Source organism: Phaethon aethereus (genome assembly GCF_964289735.1).
Source record: "Phaethon aethereus genome assembly, chromosome: 4".
Taxonomy (NCBI): domain Eukaryota; kingdom Metazoa; phylum Chordata; class Aves; order Phaethontiformes; family Phaethontidae; genus Phaethon; species Phaethon aethereus.
The window spans coordinates 9371932-9387381 of record NC_138578.1 but is presented as its reverse complement, the minus strand read 5'-3'; the positions used below and the strand labels follow the sequence as shown (position 1 = coordinate 9387381).

At 38.3% G+C, this 15450-nt stretch overlaps 1 protein-coding gene across 1 annotated transcript; it reads left to right on the top strand.

The window, feature by feature from the left end:
• Positions 1–602: 602 nt before the first annotated feature.
• On the top strand, positions 603–12230 carry MFSD8 (major facilitator superfamily domain containing 8; the record flags this gene model as incomplete). The annotated part of the gene is made up of 12 exons (XM_081998949.1): positions 603–697; positions 2052–2137; positions 3150–3193; positions 4376–4616; positions 4942–5055; positions 6437–6581; positions 7338–7396; positions 8499–8607; positions 9719–9853; positions 10795–10898; positions 10994–11253; positions 12015–12230. 12 exons carry the CDS (start codon positions 603–605, stop codon positions 12228–12230), a joined length of 1608 nt encoding a protein of 535 aa, XP_081855075.1.
• Between the last annotated feature and the right edge of the window lie 3220 nt (positions 12231–15450).

Sequence of the window (15450 nt, the reverse complement as noted above, 5' to 3'; positions counted from 1 at the left end):
ACTGGACATCGAGGCCATCCCCCTGCGCCGGGACAGGGGCCGGTAGCCCGCCAGCGGTAGGGACGAAGAAGCCCCACCAGAGAGCACAGCTCCTCCTCGCCCTTAGCTGAGGGCCGCGCAGGCAGCAACCGCCGCTACCCGGGCCAGCTCCTCCTTCCCGTCCCCTCCCGTCCACCCCGCGAAGGTCACTCACCCGACGGCCCGGCGCTGCCGGCGCTGAGGCACCACATGGGCGGGCGGGTGGGCGAGTCGGGGGGGGGGGGGGGGAAGACCGACGGAGGAGGGAAAAAGGGCGGGGCGGGCCTCACGCGCGGGCAGGCGCGCGCACGCACGCAGGCGCTGAGCGGGAACGCGCGGGAGGCCGCTGGCCACGCCTCATGCACGTGACCAGTGCTCACCTCGCCTTCCCCGCCCCGCGCGCTGGCTCTCGCGCTCAGCTGGTTCCGCGGCGGTTGGTGGAGGCCCCGGCCCTCCCGCCCGGCCGGCAGCGCCCACCGGTGGCGGCGCGTGCGCCCTCTGGCGGTGGTGTGCGCGCAGGGCGGCCGGGAGGGGTCGGGGGTGGATCCCGGCACCACGGGGCTCGGAAGCGGCCGCGGGTGGGTATGGCGGCCGCGGTCTTCAGTCCGGAGGCGGCTGCTGAGGGGCAGGAGCCTTTGCTGAACCCTGGAGAGGCGGAGGCGGCGGCAGAGGAGAGCAGGTAGGGGCTTGTTCCTGCCCGCGCCCCTCCTTTCTGAGGCGGTGAGGCGACTCCTGGTGCCGCGGACGCAGGGGAGCTGCGCCAACAGGCGCCTCCCGGCTCTCCCTGCTCCGAGGGCGTTGAGGCGACACCCCCCATGAGGCACTAGAGGAACGACCCGTGGGTGACGAGTCCCCGTCTCCCCTGCGTGGGTGTTTTACCGCTCAAGGAAGGCCCACGCTGGAGGGACGCCGCCCGCCTCGAGAGCCGGCGGGGGGGGCACAGTCCGAGCCGCCTTCCCCGGGCGCTCTGTCAGGAAAACAACAGTATCTTGAACGTGTAGGAGTGGCGGCTGCTGCTCTCTTTGCCGGTGTTCTACTTGAAGCGTACCTCTTGATTTAACTAAAATCTTGAAAGTAACCAAACACAGCATATGCATAGCATATACAAGAGTTTGACTGACTTCTTCCTATGCTGGATGGGCAATAGGATCACGGAGTGCATTTAGAAGCATCATTTATGTGGTTAAAGTTTCATTGAACCAAGACACTTCAAGAAATAAATGTGCAAATCATGATGTGGAATAGCTAGATGAGCTTTAAAATTGCGTGTATGCCTAAGTCTGTGTATGACCTGTATAAACAATGTTGATAAACTGTGTTCAGGCATATATAACCTAGGTCTGCATCTTTTGGACAGAGATTAGTTTGTTTTGAATATTTCAAAACCAAAAGAAGAGCCCTGAAATGTTCTTGCTTGTGAAAAAAAGTATGTGACTATCAGAAGGTTCTTAGGAATTTTAGAAAAATAACTTAGTGCTCACAAAGTTGGTAACTTCTATTTTAAATTTTTTTGTAGCCCTCAATCTTCAGCAGTATCTCTTACACACATCTTTTACATTGTATACTTATTTTCTCATGGTAAGAATAGACTGGCCATACCTTTTAGTCTAATAAATAGTTGTTCAGATTTGGGTTTTTTTTTGCTTTAAAGTCACAGTTCTGAGAAGATGTCTCGGATTTTAGGGTTTAATATGCATTTTTTAAGGCTTATACATGGTATCTGTGATGCTTCAAAGTGTTTATACAAAGATTGCAGAATTGAAGATCTCTCTCTTTGTGTAACATTTGAATGCAATGGTATGTGACAGAATTTCTGTTAGCTTTTTGATTTGTCAATCTAGTATTTTTCAGTGAAAAATTAGCTTGCTTCTCAAATAAATTCTCTATATTCTTTGCTGTGTGGAAGTCCATTCCTGCCTAACAATTTACACAATTGTATTGAGACATTTGTGAAAAATTATTTCAGTGTGGGAACAACTAGAAAAGAATGTGATAATGATTTCTTTCTCTCTTGACTTTTGGTTCAAAAACAGGGATGTTGTGGAAACACAAGAGCATTACAAGAGCAGGTGGAGATCCATCTGGATTATGTATCTTACTATGTTTCTTAGTAGTGTAGGTGAGTAAACAGGTGGATTTCAGTGTTATTTGCTTAATGAATACATTTTTGTTTGAAAATTACAGGGTTTTCTACATCTCAACATACCTCCTTTAATACTACTGTTCTTTTATAACCTTAGAAAGGTGCGCTTTCCAATTCTTCAAAAGAGAAGATAGGACTAGCAAATCAGAGAGTTACATTTAATAAGATAAGTTAAATAATACTCTATTTTGAGACTAAATGACATATTAGATTTTTGTTTTATGGCTTTGTAATAGTTCAGGGTAAAAGGTAGTGTCAGAGCAAGGTTATTGCTCAGAACCAAACAAAACAAGGGTCACACTTTTATCATTCAAAGTGAAACTTCTAGGGAATGAAAACAGAAGTAATGCTGACTTCTTAAAAGGTAAGATCTTTGTGGGAGTGTATGTTCAAAATGTGTATGAGAACTTGTTTTCCCCTATGGGATTTTGCCTCTCTGCTGCAGAACAAATTACTGTTTCATTCCTAAATAACTGCCCCAGTAATGAGAATTCTGGTAATTTTTTACTTCTGCTGATTTTTTTTCTGGATGTAGAAATGATCTTGAAAAACATATTTTTTCAAAAATATCACTTTTTTTCAAAAGTGTTTTTTTTTAATTTGATGAATTAGAATTTCTTTGATAAATGGATACAAGTATGTCAGTATATCAAAAAATTCTTATTACTCTGGGGACCTTGGTGGGAGGAAAAATCCCATGCAGTTTGCTTGACAAATCAGTATTTTTTTCATAAGAGGTTTTTTTGTTTGGTATGTACGCACCTATAAAATGTCCTTTTAAAAATAGTTCCTCCTTTTAGGAGGAATTATCACTCCTTAAATGAGTATATAATATGTAATTTTTTGAGGTGACAGACTGATGCACAGTTTTAGACTATAATACACTTAGGAGCAGAAGAATGAACCTTTAATAACTGTTTCAGTAAAGTGAATTGCTGATAAACATGGCAAATAAAGTAACTTCTGTTATGTTTTTACTGCATTGCAGGTTTCTCAATTGTTATTATGTCTGTGTGGCCATATCTCCAAAAGGTTTGTAAATATGTTTTTTTAAATGAATAAGGACAGAAAACTCCTGCTCAGAAAGTATGTAATACAAAACTTGGCATTTTATTTAGGAAAAGAAACAGTAAAGGGAAGTGTGTGGTTATAAGAGACTTTTGTTTTGCCATCTGCTTAGACAGCTTTTGTTATTTCATGTAAAATCTGTCAGTTGATTTCCTGAATTGATAAAGGTACATTGTAATCCAGAAATGTTTGGTTTTCCAGTATAATTTCACTGTTTTCTTGGACAGTGAATCAAATAGAAATCTCTTTATCTGAATGCATTTGTAGTGTTAAAACATAATACACGAGACTCATCTGTGTTTTGAAAAGAAAAAAAAAGGGAAGCTGAAGGCAGAAGTTGCTCTGTAAGTTGTTGCACATAGACCTTCTTGATATCCTTAATAGGGAATTACCTGTGTTCCTGGATAGTGTTTTTAGTTTGTTTGGGTTTTTTTTCCCCCTCTTCATTGCATTCTTGTTAAAAGTGGCATAAAAGGTCTCTCAAACTTTAATTTAATCTATGCTAGGACTTTACTGCTCCTGTAATTGTAGAAGGAAGTTCCAAATGCAAATTTGGAAGAACATATTCTGGGCAGGGTCCTAGTGGTATGGTTAAAATTGAGGCTGGTGCTGAATTCTTGGAGAAGAAAAGGAAATGCATCAATCAGCCTTGTAAATGAGGACAGATTCAGGCATGTGCAGAGATGACTTGAGTGATTCTTTGCTCCTGGCATGTAAACTGTCTACCATACTGCTTAAGTTATGTCTATAGCCTATAGCATCAGCAGTGCGGTATGAAAACTATTTGAATTTGCTGCAACTGAGCCGTTTCTAGTCTTGGAAGCAAAGCACTTTTTATTGGTTTGGTGCACTGCTGGAGGGAGTTAGCCAAGGTTTATGGCCCCAGACAAAGTACTATGGGAAAACAACTGCCTCAGAGACCTGGAGCGGTGTATTGATACTAAACGCTGCACAATGCCATGTAGAGACACTAAGTTATTTAGCGATAGCTTAGGTTTGACACTGCATTGCATAGTGCCATATGCCCCCCTCAGAATTACAATGAGGAGTCTTAGGTATTCAGGGTACTGATTCTAAAATGGTTTTGTTGATATTATAAAATACTATAATACTTTACCCATAGAATTGATTAATTTGTTTCTGCAGGTTGATCCGACAGCAGATGCGAGTTTCCTGGGCTGGATTATAGCTTCATATAGCATCGGCCAAATGGTTGCCTCTCCCCTCTTTGGCTTGTGGTCCAATTACAGGCCAAGGAGAGAACCTCTCGTTGTTTCAACTGCTATTTCAGTAGCTGCTAATTGTCTTTATGCCTATGTCCATGTACCTCATTCACACAACAAATACTACATGCTGACTGCACGTGCTCTTGTGGGATTTGGAGCAGGTAACCACAGCAGAATTTACATTTCTGAAAATTATTAAATTCTATGTCGTGTGTAAGATAGTAACATGATATTTTAGTATTGTATTTACTGTTATGTGAATGATAACTAATGATAACTTACTACTTAACAAAGCAAAGAGTCATCCAATACTAGTTTATAATAAAATTGTGTAGTTGTGCAGTTATGTATTAATACTAGAGGGATTCTGGGTTTTATTTTCTTGCAAAATAAGACAAAAACCAAACCCTAAAATAAATGTAACTAGATAATTTAAGTATATAACTTAGTATTTACATGAACGCTTTCTTGGTTTTGTATTTTAAGGAAATGTAGCTGTAGTTCGATCGTATATAGCGGGTGCAACTTCCCTTATGGAAAGAACAAGTGCCATGGCCAATACCAGTGCCTGCCAAGCAGTTGGCTTCATATTAGGACCAGGTAAAGCATAGCTTCTTTCCTCACTTCTCTAATACTTTTTAGGATGAAAATGGGCATTGGAAGTAGGAATCCTCAGCAGCTCTATGTTGGGGATTTTAAGGCATGTTTGTCAGTGGTATCAAAATTGAATAAATGGGATCATATATACTTGTGTATGCCAATACAAATGAAATATTCAAATATACAAATGAAATAGTCCAAAGAAATTCTATTGTTTGTAGTTAAAAACTAGCTGTTTTGGATTGCTGGCTGCAGGAAAAGAAGTACCACTATGCACTAAATAGTCTATGCCCAATTGCACTTTATTGATGGAGAAGGGAATTTAACATTACTGTACTTGAGCAAACATTTCCACCTTTCCAAAATGACTGAAAATTTCACCTTGCCTCACACATTGTAGAAAATAACATCCAACAGATCTTTCTGATCTTGTAGTGACGATCACAGTATCTTCATATTGGCAAAAATTTTAAGACATAGCACAGGTACTACAGAGAGCTAAAGGATTAAAGAACTCAAGGGGTGTTTGCTAGATCAGGGGTAACTGTGCCTCCTAAGATACTCTGCCTCCATGGGAGAAATATTAGACTTGCCTTGTGTTGTAAAGAGAGACCAGCAGCTCTGTCCTAAACAGCCTCTACTGACATACTTGTCTTCTGTAGCTGGAGATGAAGATTATCTAATTAGTAGAGCTGAAGTGCTCTGTGTATGGTAATATAATGAGGTGAATGTTTAGGGTTGAAAGGGTTTTTTTTCTCCAGTTGATTATTACTAGTGCTGTTGATAGAGCATTAAAGGATCTACACTAACAAAAAAATCTGTATTTGAGTGATTTGCATAGAGTATAAGTTTCGTTAATTCCCTTTCCTAATTTGATAGGGACTCTCAGTCTGTTTCTTAATAGTAGTAAGCAAATGACCTGATCTTACAATCTTTTGCTCTGCACCAATTTAAATTTTAATTAAAAAGCCCCTACAACTTCTCTGTAGCTTGCCGTTAGCAGGAGGGATAGTCCAGTCCCAAGGTTTTCCATGTAGAAGGAAGAAGAAAAATAGTAAATCAGCTGTCTGCACACGGCCAAGAAAATTAACCATTGGTAACTCAGAATTCAGTTCCCGTTCTTTAAGTGTCATGTTGTTATTTATACAGTGTATTTGTATGTAACCAAGTAGTTTTCTGGCTAGTTGAGGTCCCACTGGTATCCATCGGTTTATTTAGAGTAGGATTCTCAAAATGTAAAATGTTTGACAGGTAGAATATTTAAATTTTACTTAGCAATTAAAACAACGTTGCTTATCCAGTTTTATGTGTTTATTATATATGTGTTCTAATATTTTCTTAATGATTGTCAAGATTTTTTTAGTACATTTATATTTTCAAGTTTTTCAGACATGTTTTACACTTATTGGAGAAGAAGGAATAACATGGAAATTAGTTCATCTTCAGCTGAACATGTACACTGCACCAGTTTTATTTGGAGCTCTCTTAGGTGTTATTAATATTATTCTCATCTTTGCCATATTCAGGTAATCAAGTCAAAAAAGAGACGTATTCTACTTTGTTTTAGTGGGTGGCTTGTAACAAATAATACTCTGCTCAGAAGGAGGAGTAATAAGCGTGAAGTCTGGAGTGCTAAAACTATAAGCTGTTATTTATTTTTCAGGGTTTCTACCTTTAATACATATCTTTTTTCATTATGCATATAAAGTAATTATAGTGATGTGACAGCTACAATGTAAACCGATGAAAAAAGTTACAGTTGTTAGATTATTAGCTTGGCCTTGATACATTTTTAGTGTTGATGGTTTCTGCCCTTCTCTAAAGAGAGCTAAGGTTAGCTTGTCTTTAGGGTTCACACTGTGTCTTTCCTTTAAGAATCTCAAGGGCTGATTTTATGCATTAGCCGATTTGTGGCAGTGAGGGGAGGGAAGAGATGCACACTTCCCAGATTTTCTGCATATAAGAAAATAAGTAAAACATAGGAACATAACCTCAGACTGATGTATACTTCCTTTTTTAAATTGATAAAATACTTCGAGGTTATAAGATTTATTTTGTAAGTTTTTTGAGCTCAATGTGATATTCTCCCACTGGAATATTGTCTTTCTTGAATATGGTGGTGTCCAGTGCAGTCAAATGTAGACTTCACAGGTGATGTTTAAAGGAGCTGGGAATAATTAGAATATAAGATTATGCCATTTAGAATTATTTCAATAGAAATTTGACTCAATAGGAGATGAAATAAATACATGTATTTAATGAAAACAGTTCTAAATTTCTAGAGAGCATCGTGTGGATGACATGGGACGGCAGTGCAAAAGTATCAATTTTGAAGGAGAAGGTACCTGTGTTTTCTTAACAACTTACTCTGTGATTATAATTTTGAAGTACTGTCTTATTACATACAAGCATTCAGAAGCATTCTAAAATCTGATGCATTTGGAACTCAAAGTGGAAAATAGGCTACTTCTCTTTCTAACTGGTCCAGAAATTGCTTCAAGTCCATGGTGTGTCCATAGTGCTGTCTGGTAACAAAGAAGGCAAAAAAACCCAAAACCCACAACTGTATGGATCCTTCCAGATTTTCACGTTGAAACTGTCTTTTCCAAGAGACAGGATTAAGTGAATATGAACATTAAAAAACCCTCCCTTAACTTCTACTCTGCAGTCATACTTCTCTCTTCTTCTGTATCATGCTGAGTAATATTGTTATTGCATATCAGCTTTCACATACAGCATCTTATTAAAAGCTGTATGTTGTATAAGCAAGTTTGGTTGGTGAGACTAAAGTACAGCAATTGCCACATACAGTGCAACAGCTTACGTTCAATGTATACCCTTTTTGTAGGCAGTTCAAATTTTTTAAAACATTGTGAGTAACCCTTTCACTTGAAGAATAAAAAGTATGTGAAAGGTCATCTTAAACTGCTTAAAAATCGGTGGAAGTCACCCATTTCAGTATTGCATTGTTTTTTTGTTTAAAAAGGGAGCTATATGTGCACACCACACACGGGTGGTTTGTGTATGAAAATACTATGCCCAGGTGAGAGGAATAAAGGCTACATGGTAGTGCAGAGCATTCTGCTCTATGTACTTTTGACCTTGTGAGGGGAACAGAAGGTGTTTTGGTTTCCATTGTTAAGGTATTTAAAGAAGTTTGCTTATTTTGCTGTTGCTCAGGACTTGTCAGTTCGAGCATTACAGTGGGAAAAGAGATGGTATAACCAATTGGAAATAATTTTCCCACATTGAATTGAAGTTTCAACAATTCCATTTTGATTTAAAAACTTTATACTTAGATTGTCAAAATATAACTGCCTTACCTGCCCACCAGCCTGCATGTTAAATACTTGACAAGAGTAAGGAAATCGTTAGTTTGTGATTTGTGATGGTGTAAAAAAAGCTCAGTTTGCAGTTGAGAGTCTTCTTTTGTTTTGTTGCAGAAAGTGGTGTTCCGGATCAGGACACAGAAGGAGACGTTGACCATGTTGCTGTGGTAGCAATCAATTTTCTTTTCTTTGTCATCTTGTTTGTGTTTGCTGTCTTTGAAACGTAAGTTTGTCTATTTTCTCTCAAAATACTTAGACATTAATGTAGTTAGACTTGGTGTGCATAGAAAGGCTTTTCCATTGCACTCATTTTCTTAACCATACTCTTCATAAATAGAAGTCCAAAACCATATGCAATCAAATTGATGTATACCAATATAAAGTAATGAATTAAAAGGTCAGTAATCACTAAAAATATGTAGCTTACACTTTGTGGCATATGAAACATTAATGTGAAAGCTTTTCAAAGGATGCAAACCCATATCCTCAACTTTTTAAGTGTTTAAAAAAAAAAAGTAGCTTAACTTGGGCTACCTAAAATCGTCAGAGAAAACTGTCTTCAGTTGAGTACCTTGTTCTATGCTTTCTATTTTAATTTTATGTAATTTCTAAGTATGATTCTGATTAGCTCCAAAAGCTCCAGTGAAGCTCTTAGTGATGATTACTTCAGTAATGATGAAAACAATTGTTTCATATAGTTAATGCAATTGTATTCTTAAATGCTTTCTTTTACATGGTCATTTTTTTTTTACCTAAAGAAGTATGTTATTCCCAGATCGTCTGTGTATAAGAAAATAAGTAAAACATCGCAACATTACCTCAGATCGAAATATACTTCCTTTTTTAAATTTACAAAATACCTTGAGAGTATAAGACTTATTTTGTAAGTTTTTTGAGCTCTAACATAGCTAAAATTTCTTTTAACAATACATCTCTCTTAATTGCATTATTTTTGGAACTCAATTTTCTAAGAGACTGGTTAGTTGCTAAAACTGAAACAGTATTAAATGTTTGTTATTTTTATACTCACAGGGCCTGATTTTTCTTTTCTCTGTATTACCATTGCTTTGCTTTAACTCCATCATCTTTTCATGAAATAGATAATGATGCTTCAGAGTATGGGTCGTGTAACGCAGTTGTGAGTTTTCTCTAGTGGATTTATTTTTAATAAATAATGCATGACAGTTTATAACTAGCCTGTGTTTTCTGATATGTCTGTCAGGAGGAAAGGCTTCTGTGCCACTGTGTGTGATCTTTGGGCTAATGTATGTATGGAAAGGGCTGTGTTGAAAAAGCTTTACTTTAATTAATGTCATTTTGTTCTGTCAATTTAGTATAGCTACTCCATTGACGATGGATATGTATTCCTGGACCAGGAAAGAAGCCGTTTTTTATAATGGAATAATCCTTAGCGTGGTTGGCATTGAATCGGTTATTGTTTTCATGGTGGTTAAAATGCTATCTAAAAAGTAAGTTTTTGGAGTTTATTGGGATTTTGTTACGTATGTTTGCTAAATGTGAGAAACTTTATGGCAAGGCCAAATCCACTTAAGTCTTTTACTTGTTAATGAATTTGGGTTTACTAGGACAATGAAGTACTTCCGATTTTGACACAGTTACGATGCTGTGCTGTGGTTATTCTTTATTCTGTTAACATAGCCTTCTTCCTTGTCAGTCTTATACCCTTGAATCACAAGAAAAACAAGTTTTAAATTACTGTGATTTTGCAGGTTTGGTTGCAGGTGTTTTGGTCAGGCATCTTTTCAAAAAACTAATGGGCTATGTCATTAGCACCTCATCCTGGTTTCATCCAGGATAGAGCTGGTTTTCTTCACAGAAGCTAGTGTGAGGATATGTTTTGGATTTGGGAAGAGAAGCTGTTGATAATGTGCTGATGTTTTGAGCTGTTGCTAAGTAGTCAAGGACAGTCCAGCTTCTAGTGCTGGGCTGATAGCAAGAAGGCTGGGCATGCACGGGAAGCTGGGAGGGGACACGGCCAGGGCAGCTGACCCAGGCTGGCCAAAGAGATATTCCCTACCATACGACGTCATGCCCAGTACATAAACTGGAGTTGGCCGGGGGGTGGAAATCACTGCTCGGGGACGGGCCATCGATTGCCGGACGGTGAGCAATTGCTGTATTGGGCATCACTTGTTCTTGTACATTCCTTTGTCGGTATTATTATCGTTGTTGTTATTGTTGTTTCCTTCTCTCTCGCTGTCCTATTAAACTGTTTTTATCTCAACCCATGAGGTTTTTCCCAATTCTCTCCCCCGTCCCACTGGGGGAGGGGGAGTGAGCGAGCGGCTGTGTGGTGCTTAGTTGCCGGCTGGGGCTAAACCACGACACACCTTCATAAATTTTACTTTAATTAAATGATATATTTAATTGTAATTTCATTGTTTGGTAGGACTGGTGAGCGTGCCATACTCCATGGAGGCTTACTGATTGTCTTGGTTGGATTCTTTATCTTACTGCCTTGGGGGAAAAAACTACCAAATATCCAGTGGCAAGGTATAATTCAAGTCATACTGAACTACATTGCAATGTTTTATTGAAAGCTTTTTATTGTATTTTTTCTTAACAGTATGCATAACTTGTTTTTACAGAAATAAAGAATAACTCCATTCCCAGAACAATTTCCACTGAAATGTTAATGCCGTTCTGGAGTTTGCAAGCAATGCAGCTTCCATCCAACCACACGGTAGAACCCGTAGGCTGCCCTGTCACACAGTCCTGGTGCCTGAATACTCCTATGATCTATCTGGCCCAGTATATCAGCTCTGACATACTAATAGGATTGGGCTATCCAGTTTGTAACGTCATGTCCTACACTTTATACTCAAAAATTCTAGGACCAAAGCCTCAGGTAAGCATGATGCCTAAACGGTTTATTCCATTTGCTCTCCAGGACTTGCACCCTCTTTATTAGAATGAGTGATCCAGCTAAAATTCCTTTTCTCATTAGCCAAATAATAGTGTGTTTCAACCAGGGCAGAAGTTTCCAGGAACTCTATTCTTTTTTAAAATCCAAGGCAAGTCCCTAGAGGAATCAGTAAGCAAGGCTTATGCTACAGTTTATGGCAAATCGTGCAGCGTGAAAATTTCAGAACAGCTAAGCCCAAAGGTTGTGACTTTCACGACTGTTCTGGAAGAGTAATTTTTGTAACAACTGATTATATATCTGGAATATCAGTACGGAATAATGTTCCTTTTACTAAGTATGTTATATAAAGACTACAAATGCTGTGATACTTCTAGTTATTGACATTTTACGGTGGTAAAACACATAGCAAGCTGATCTTACTGCTTAACAAAAGATTTTCTTCCTTTTTCACCACTTATCTCATTTTTACCATGTTATATTTTGCCGAAAGAGACTGAATGCTTTGAGCCAGAATGCTTTTTTATTAGAAAGCTATAGAATATTAGCTCAGTGGAGCCTTCCAATTAATGCTTAGAGAAGCTGAGCAGTACTTCTAGAAACAAAGTACTCGGTATCTTAATGAGTTAAGTAAGGTAAGCAATTGCTTAAACACTTCTGAATTTTCTAATTAGGATAATTGGTGGGAATTATTGTCAAGCCAAATAATTCCTGTATGGCTAATGTAAGGTTTTGATTTTCTGTAGGGTATCTACATGGGATGGTTAACTGCCTCTGGAAGTGGAGCACGAATACTTGGGCCTGTTTTTGTGAGCCAAATATACACGCACCTGGGACCACGCTGGGCATTTAGCTTAATCTGTGGAGTAGTTGTAGTCTCTCTCTTACTGTTGGAGATAGTATACAAGAGACTTATTGCATTTTCTGTCAGATATGGAAGGATGCAAGAAGAGAATTGTTAAATATGTATTTTAAAGAAAAAAAAGTAAAACCAACCAGAAATAATACTTGGTTTTATTACTACTTTTTAATGAGGAGTACCTAACCACTGACCTTGTTGGCTGTGTGCTAAGAACTGTACACCTGTACTTACACCTTGACAGAACACATAGCTTGGTCATATCCTAATATATGGCTACACCTGCTGCAACAGAACTTTTGTATCCTGCTTTTCTGGCAGCAGAGGAAGGGATGTGAGCAAGTTAGGTCAATACAATGGCACATTTGAAATGTGTACAGTTTAAATGATGCCCCTGTGAAGGTCACAGGTTACGTGCATCTTTCCAGGAAGAAGTAAAAGAAGTATCATCTTGATTCCGTGAATCAGGATTAGTAACCTTTGTAACTACAAGATTAGTTGAGCTGTACGCACTTTGTATGAAAACATCACTACTTGAGTCAACCTTCTGACGTTTGGTTTGCTAGCTTGTAAGCGCTGGTTAATACAAAATGTCTCACTTACTTTGGAAACTCTTACATATCAATACGTCTTCTCCAGGATTTCCAGCGAAATGTGACAGAATTCTAGAGGAAGGTAGGTGCCGACTTCACAAGCAGTTTGTGTGGGATTTGGGTGTTTAAGTTAAGTTGGTGAAGAGCCATCGAAAATCACTGCCTCAGTAGCTGTTACTTGAACTACAGTGAACCGTATGTGCAATTTTTCTTCTATTGTTTTGCTGAATGACCCTTTTTGTTGCAAGGATAGCCTGCACAGAGTTGAATTATGCACAGCTTTGCTTTACTTTACAAGAAGAAAATACTAAGCGTGATAGTTTACACTTTCATTGTCATTTGTGAGAATGAATACACTGTGCTGAGCAACCGGTGTTAATTAAGTGAAAAGGAACAAAGTGGCTCCTTGGATGTTGACTATTATTTGTAGACGTATTTTTTCTGATAATATGGTGTGAGAAACGGGAATTCCTGATGTTTGAATCATTCAGTGTTTATTTTAGAAAGTGAAGTAATAGTTTTCCTTCATAATGGGGCCTAAACTAATCTGTTGTACAGGTTTGTCTTATCTGTTTCAATACTATGGGGGGGGGGAAAAATGGAATTATTCCAGTATGAGTTGCAGCTGCTGCTTAATGTGTCTTAGTATGTCTTAATAGTTGATGCTTACTGAATCTATTAAATGTCATTAAGTATTCCTATGTAATCAATTGTTCAAACACTAAAAGACTGCTGAATTAAATTATTTTTTCAAAACTGACTAAATGGAATACAGAAGTTTTATTCTCTCTCAGGCTTTCCTACTGCAGAATCACAAAATATTTTGAGGAAGGACTTTGCTTTTATAAGCATTTCTTTTATATGCTAACTCATCGTAAATAGTACCAGAAGTACTTTGTTTTGGTGGTGAAAACAGACTCCAAGTGAAGCTCTTGGAGTTACGGCAATGAAAAGTTACTGAAGTCATGAGAAACTGGTGTTACTTGAGATACAAGAAATGCAAGAGTTTTCAAAACTGCTAGTGTAGTTAGGATTTAGTGTTCTGCACCTTAGTTTTTGCTGAAAATGTATGTTTTAGAGGTTTTATTACTGTTGTTCTTCAGGATAGTTAACTTCCAACATGTAAATGTTTGGGTAGTTGAAGGGATTCTTCTAAAGGGTTAAGGGGATAAAACTAGACTCAAGTCTCTTCTGCAGCAAACACCTGTAGAATACAGAATGTCCCTAAAAAGGGGTAGCCCATGCACATTAATGTGTTTACATAACAATTAAAATAAGAAAGCAAGGTTTGAAATTCTGTGGCCAAGAGACTTGTTTTTATTTTCCTAGGTCAGCTGTGTTTTAAGCTGTGGCTTGCTTGTTAATGGATTATCATCCTCTCATTCTTAAAAACATGTTCATGTACTCACAGGTAGGGCTTATTTTTTCTTTTTATGGTGGTTAGCAATGAAATGTAACTGCATTTAAGTCACACTGCTTAGAAAGAACAATCAGGTGGCTTCTAAGGAAGTTATGCCTTTCTGCCCTCTGGTGTCTGCCCCTTAGGCTTTCTTCAACTATTTGTGTGTTGAGCTAGCACATCAAGCTAGATTATATTATGTCTGAAATGAAGATAATCATTGTGGCTGATAATGAAAGTTTTTAACATGCAGTGCTGACCTATATCTTATCAAGGTTTACTTGCTTCTTAAATCAAATTGACTTTTAAAAGTCCTAAACCAGAATGTTTTTTTTCTAAGAAAGCTGTGTTTGTACACATGCTTGTATCTACAGGTATGTTCAAAAAACCTTAGAGCCTACATAAGTTATACATAGTACTTGGTTTATCAAAGACTTATAATAGTCAAGTCATTTTACCATGCAGTCATTCTGAGTATTAAGGTCAAACATGAGAAGGTATGCTTCTTAACTAAAAGAAGTGTTTACAAAATTCTGTTTGGAGAATCATTTCAGGCTTTTCAGTGCTACTTATATCTTTTCTTATGGTTCTGGTGCCAAATTCTTTATTTGCACGCTATTTCCTTGATTTGGACATGACAAAATAAAAATTGTCTCTATTAGAGACTAGATGAGTAAGAACTGACTTGAAATCAAGGCTGTGATTCAGCTCTGTGCTGTGCTTACAGCTTTGAAAGAGCTGTATTGGAGTATCATCTCTTTCCTGAGGCTTTTACAGCTCAGTTTGTCATGCCTAGACCACATGCACAAGCCACTTTCAGCTCTGCTGCAACTCCCCCTCTTCCCACTCCCTGACACCATTTTGGATCCTTTCTTACATCTTTTTCCTACCTTTTACTACAGTAAGTGGAGTTTGCTTTCTTATCACCTGTGCTCCTAGGTTTAGTCAGTTTAGGCCAGAGGTTAAATACTGAATATACAAAGCACAGTACCGTTTCTCAATTCAGCAACTTAGGAGTAACTTTGTGCTTCACGCAGCCCTTAAACTCCCACCATGTGATGCTCTAAGATACCAGTTCAGCTCCTATTATAAATCAAGCATAATTCTTAGAGGAAAGGGCTCTCAATAAACCATCACTTGAACATGAAACAAGTAAGCAGATTTGGACAGTTACCACTGCATTTATTTTTTTTTTAATAAAATGCTTGTGCAGGCAAGTCAAAGCTACTGCTACAAAAAATTAAAACAGTTATAAAACATATACATATTTACATATATTACTTGTAAGACATAAAAATGTAAGTTATTTACAGATACAAACACTTCAACAG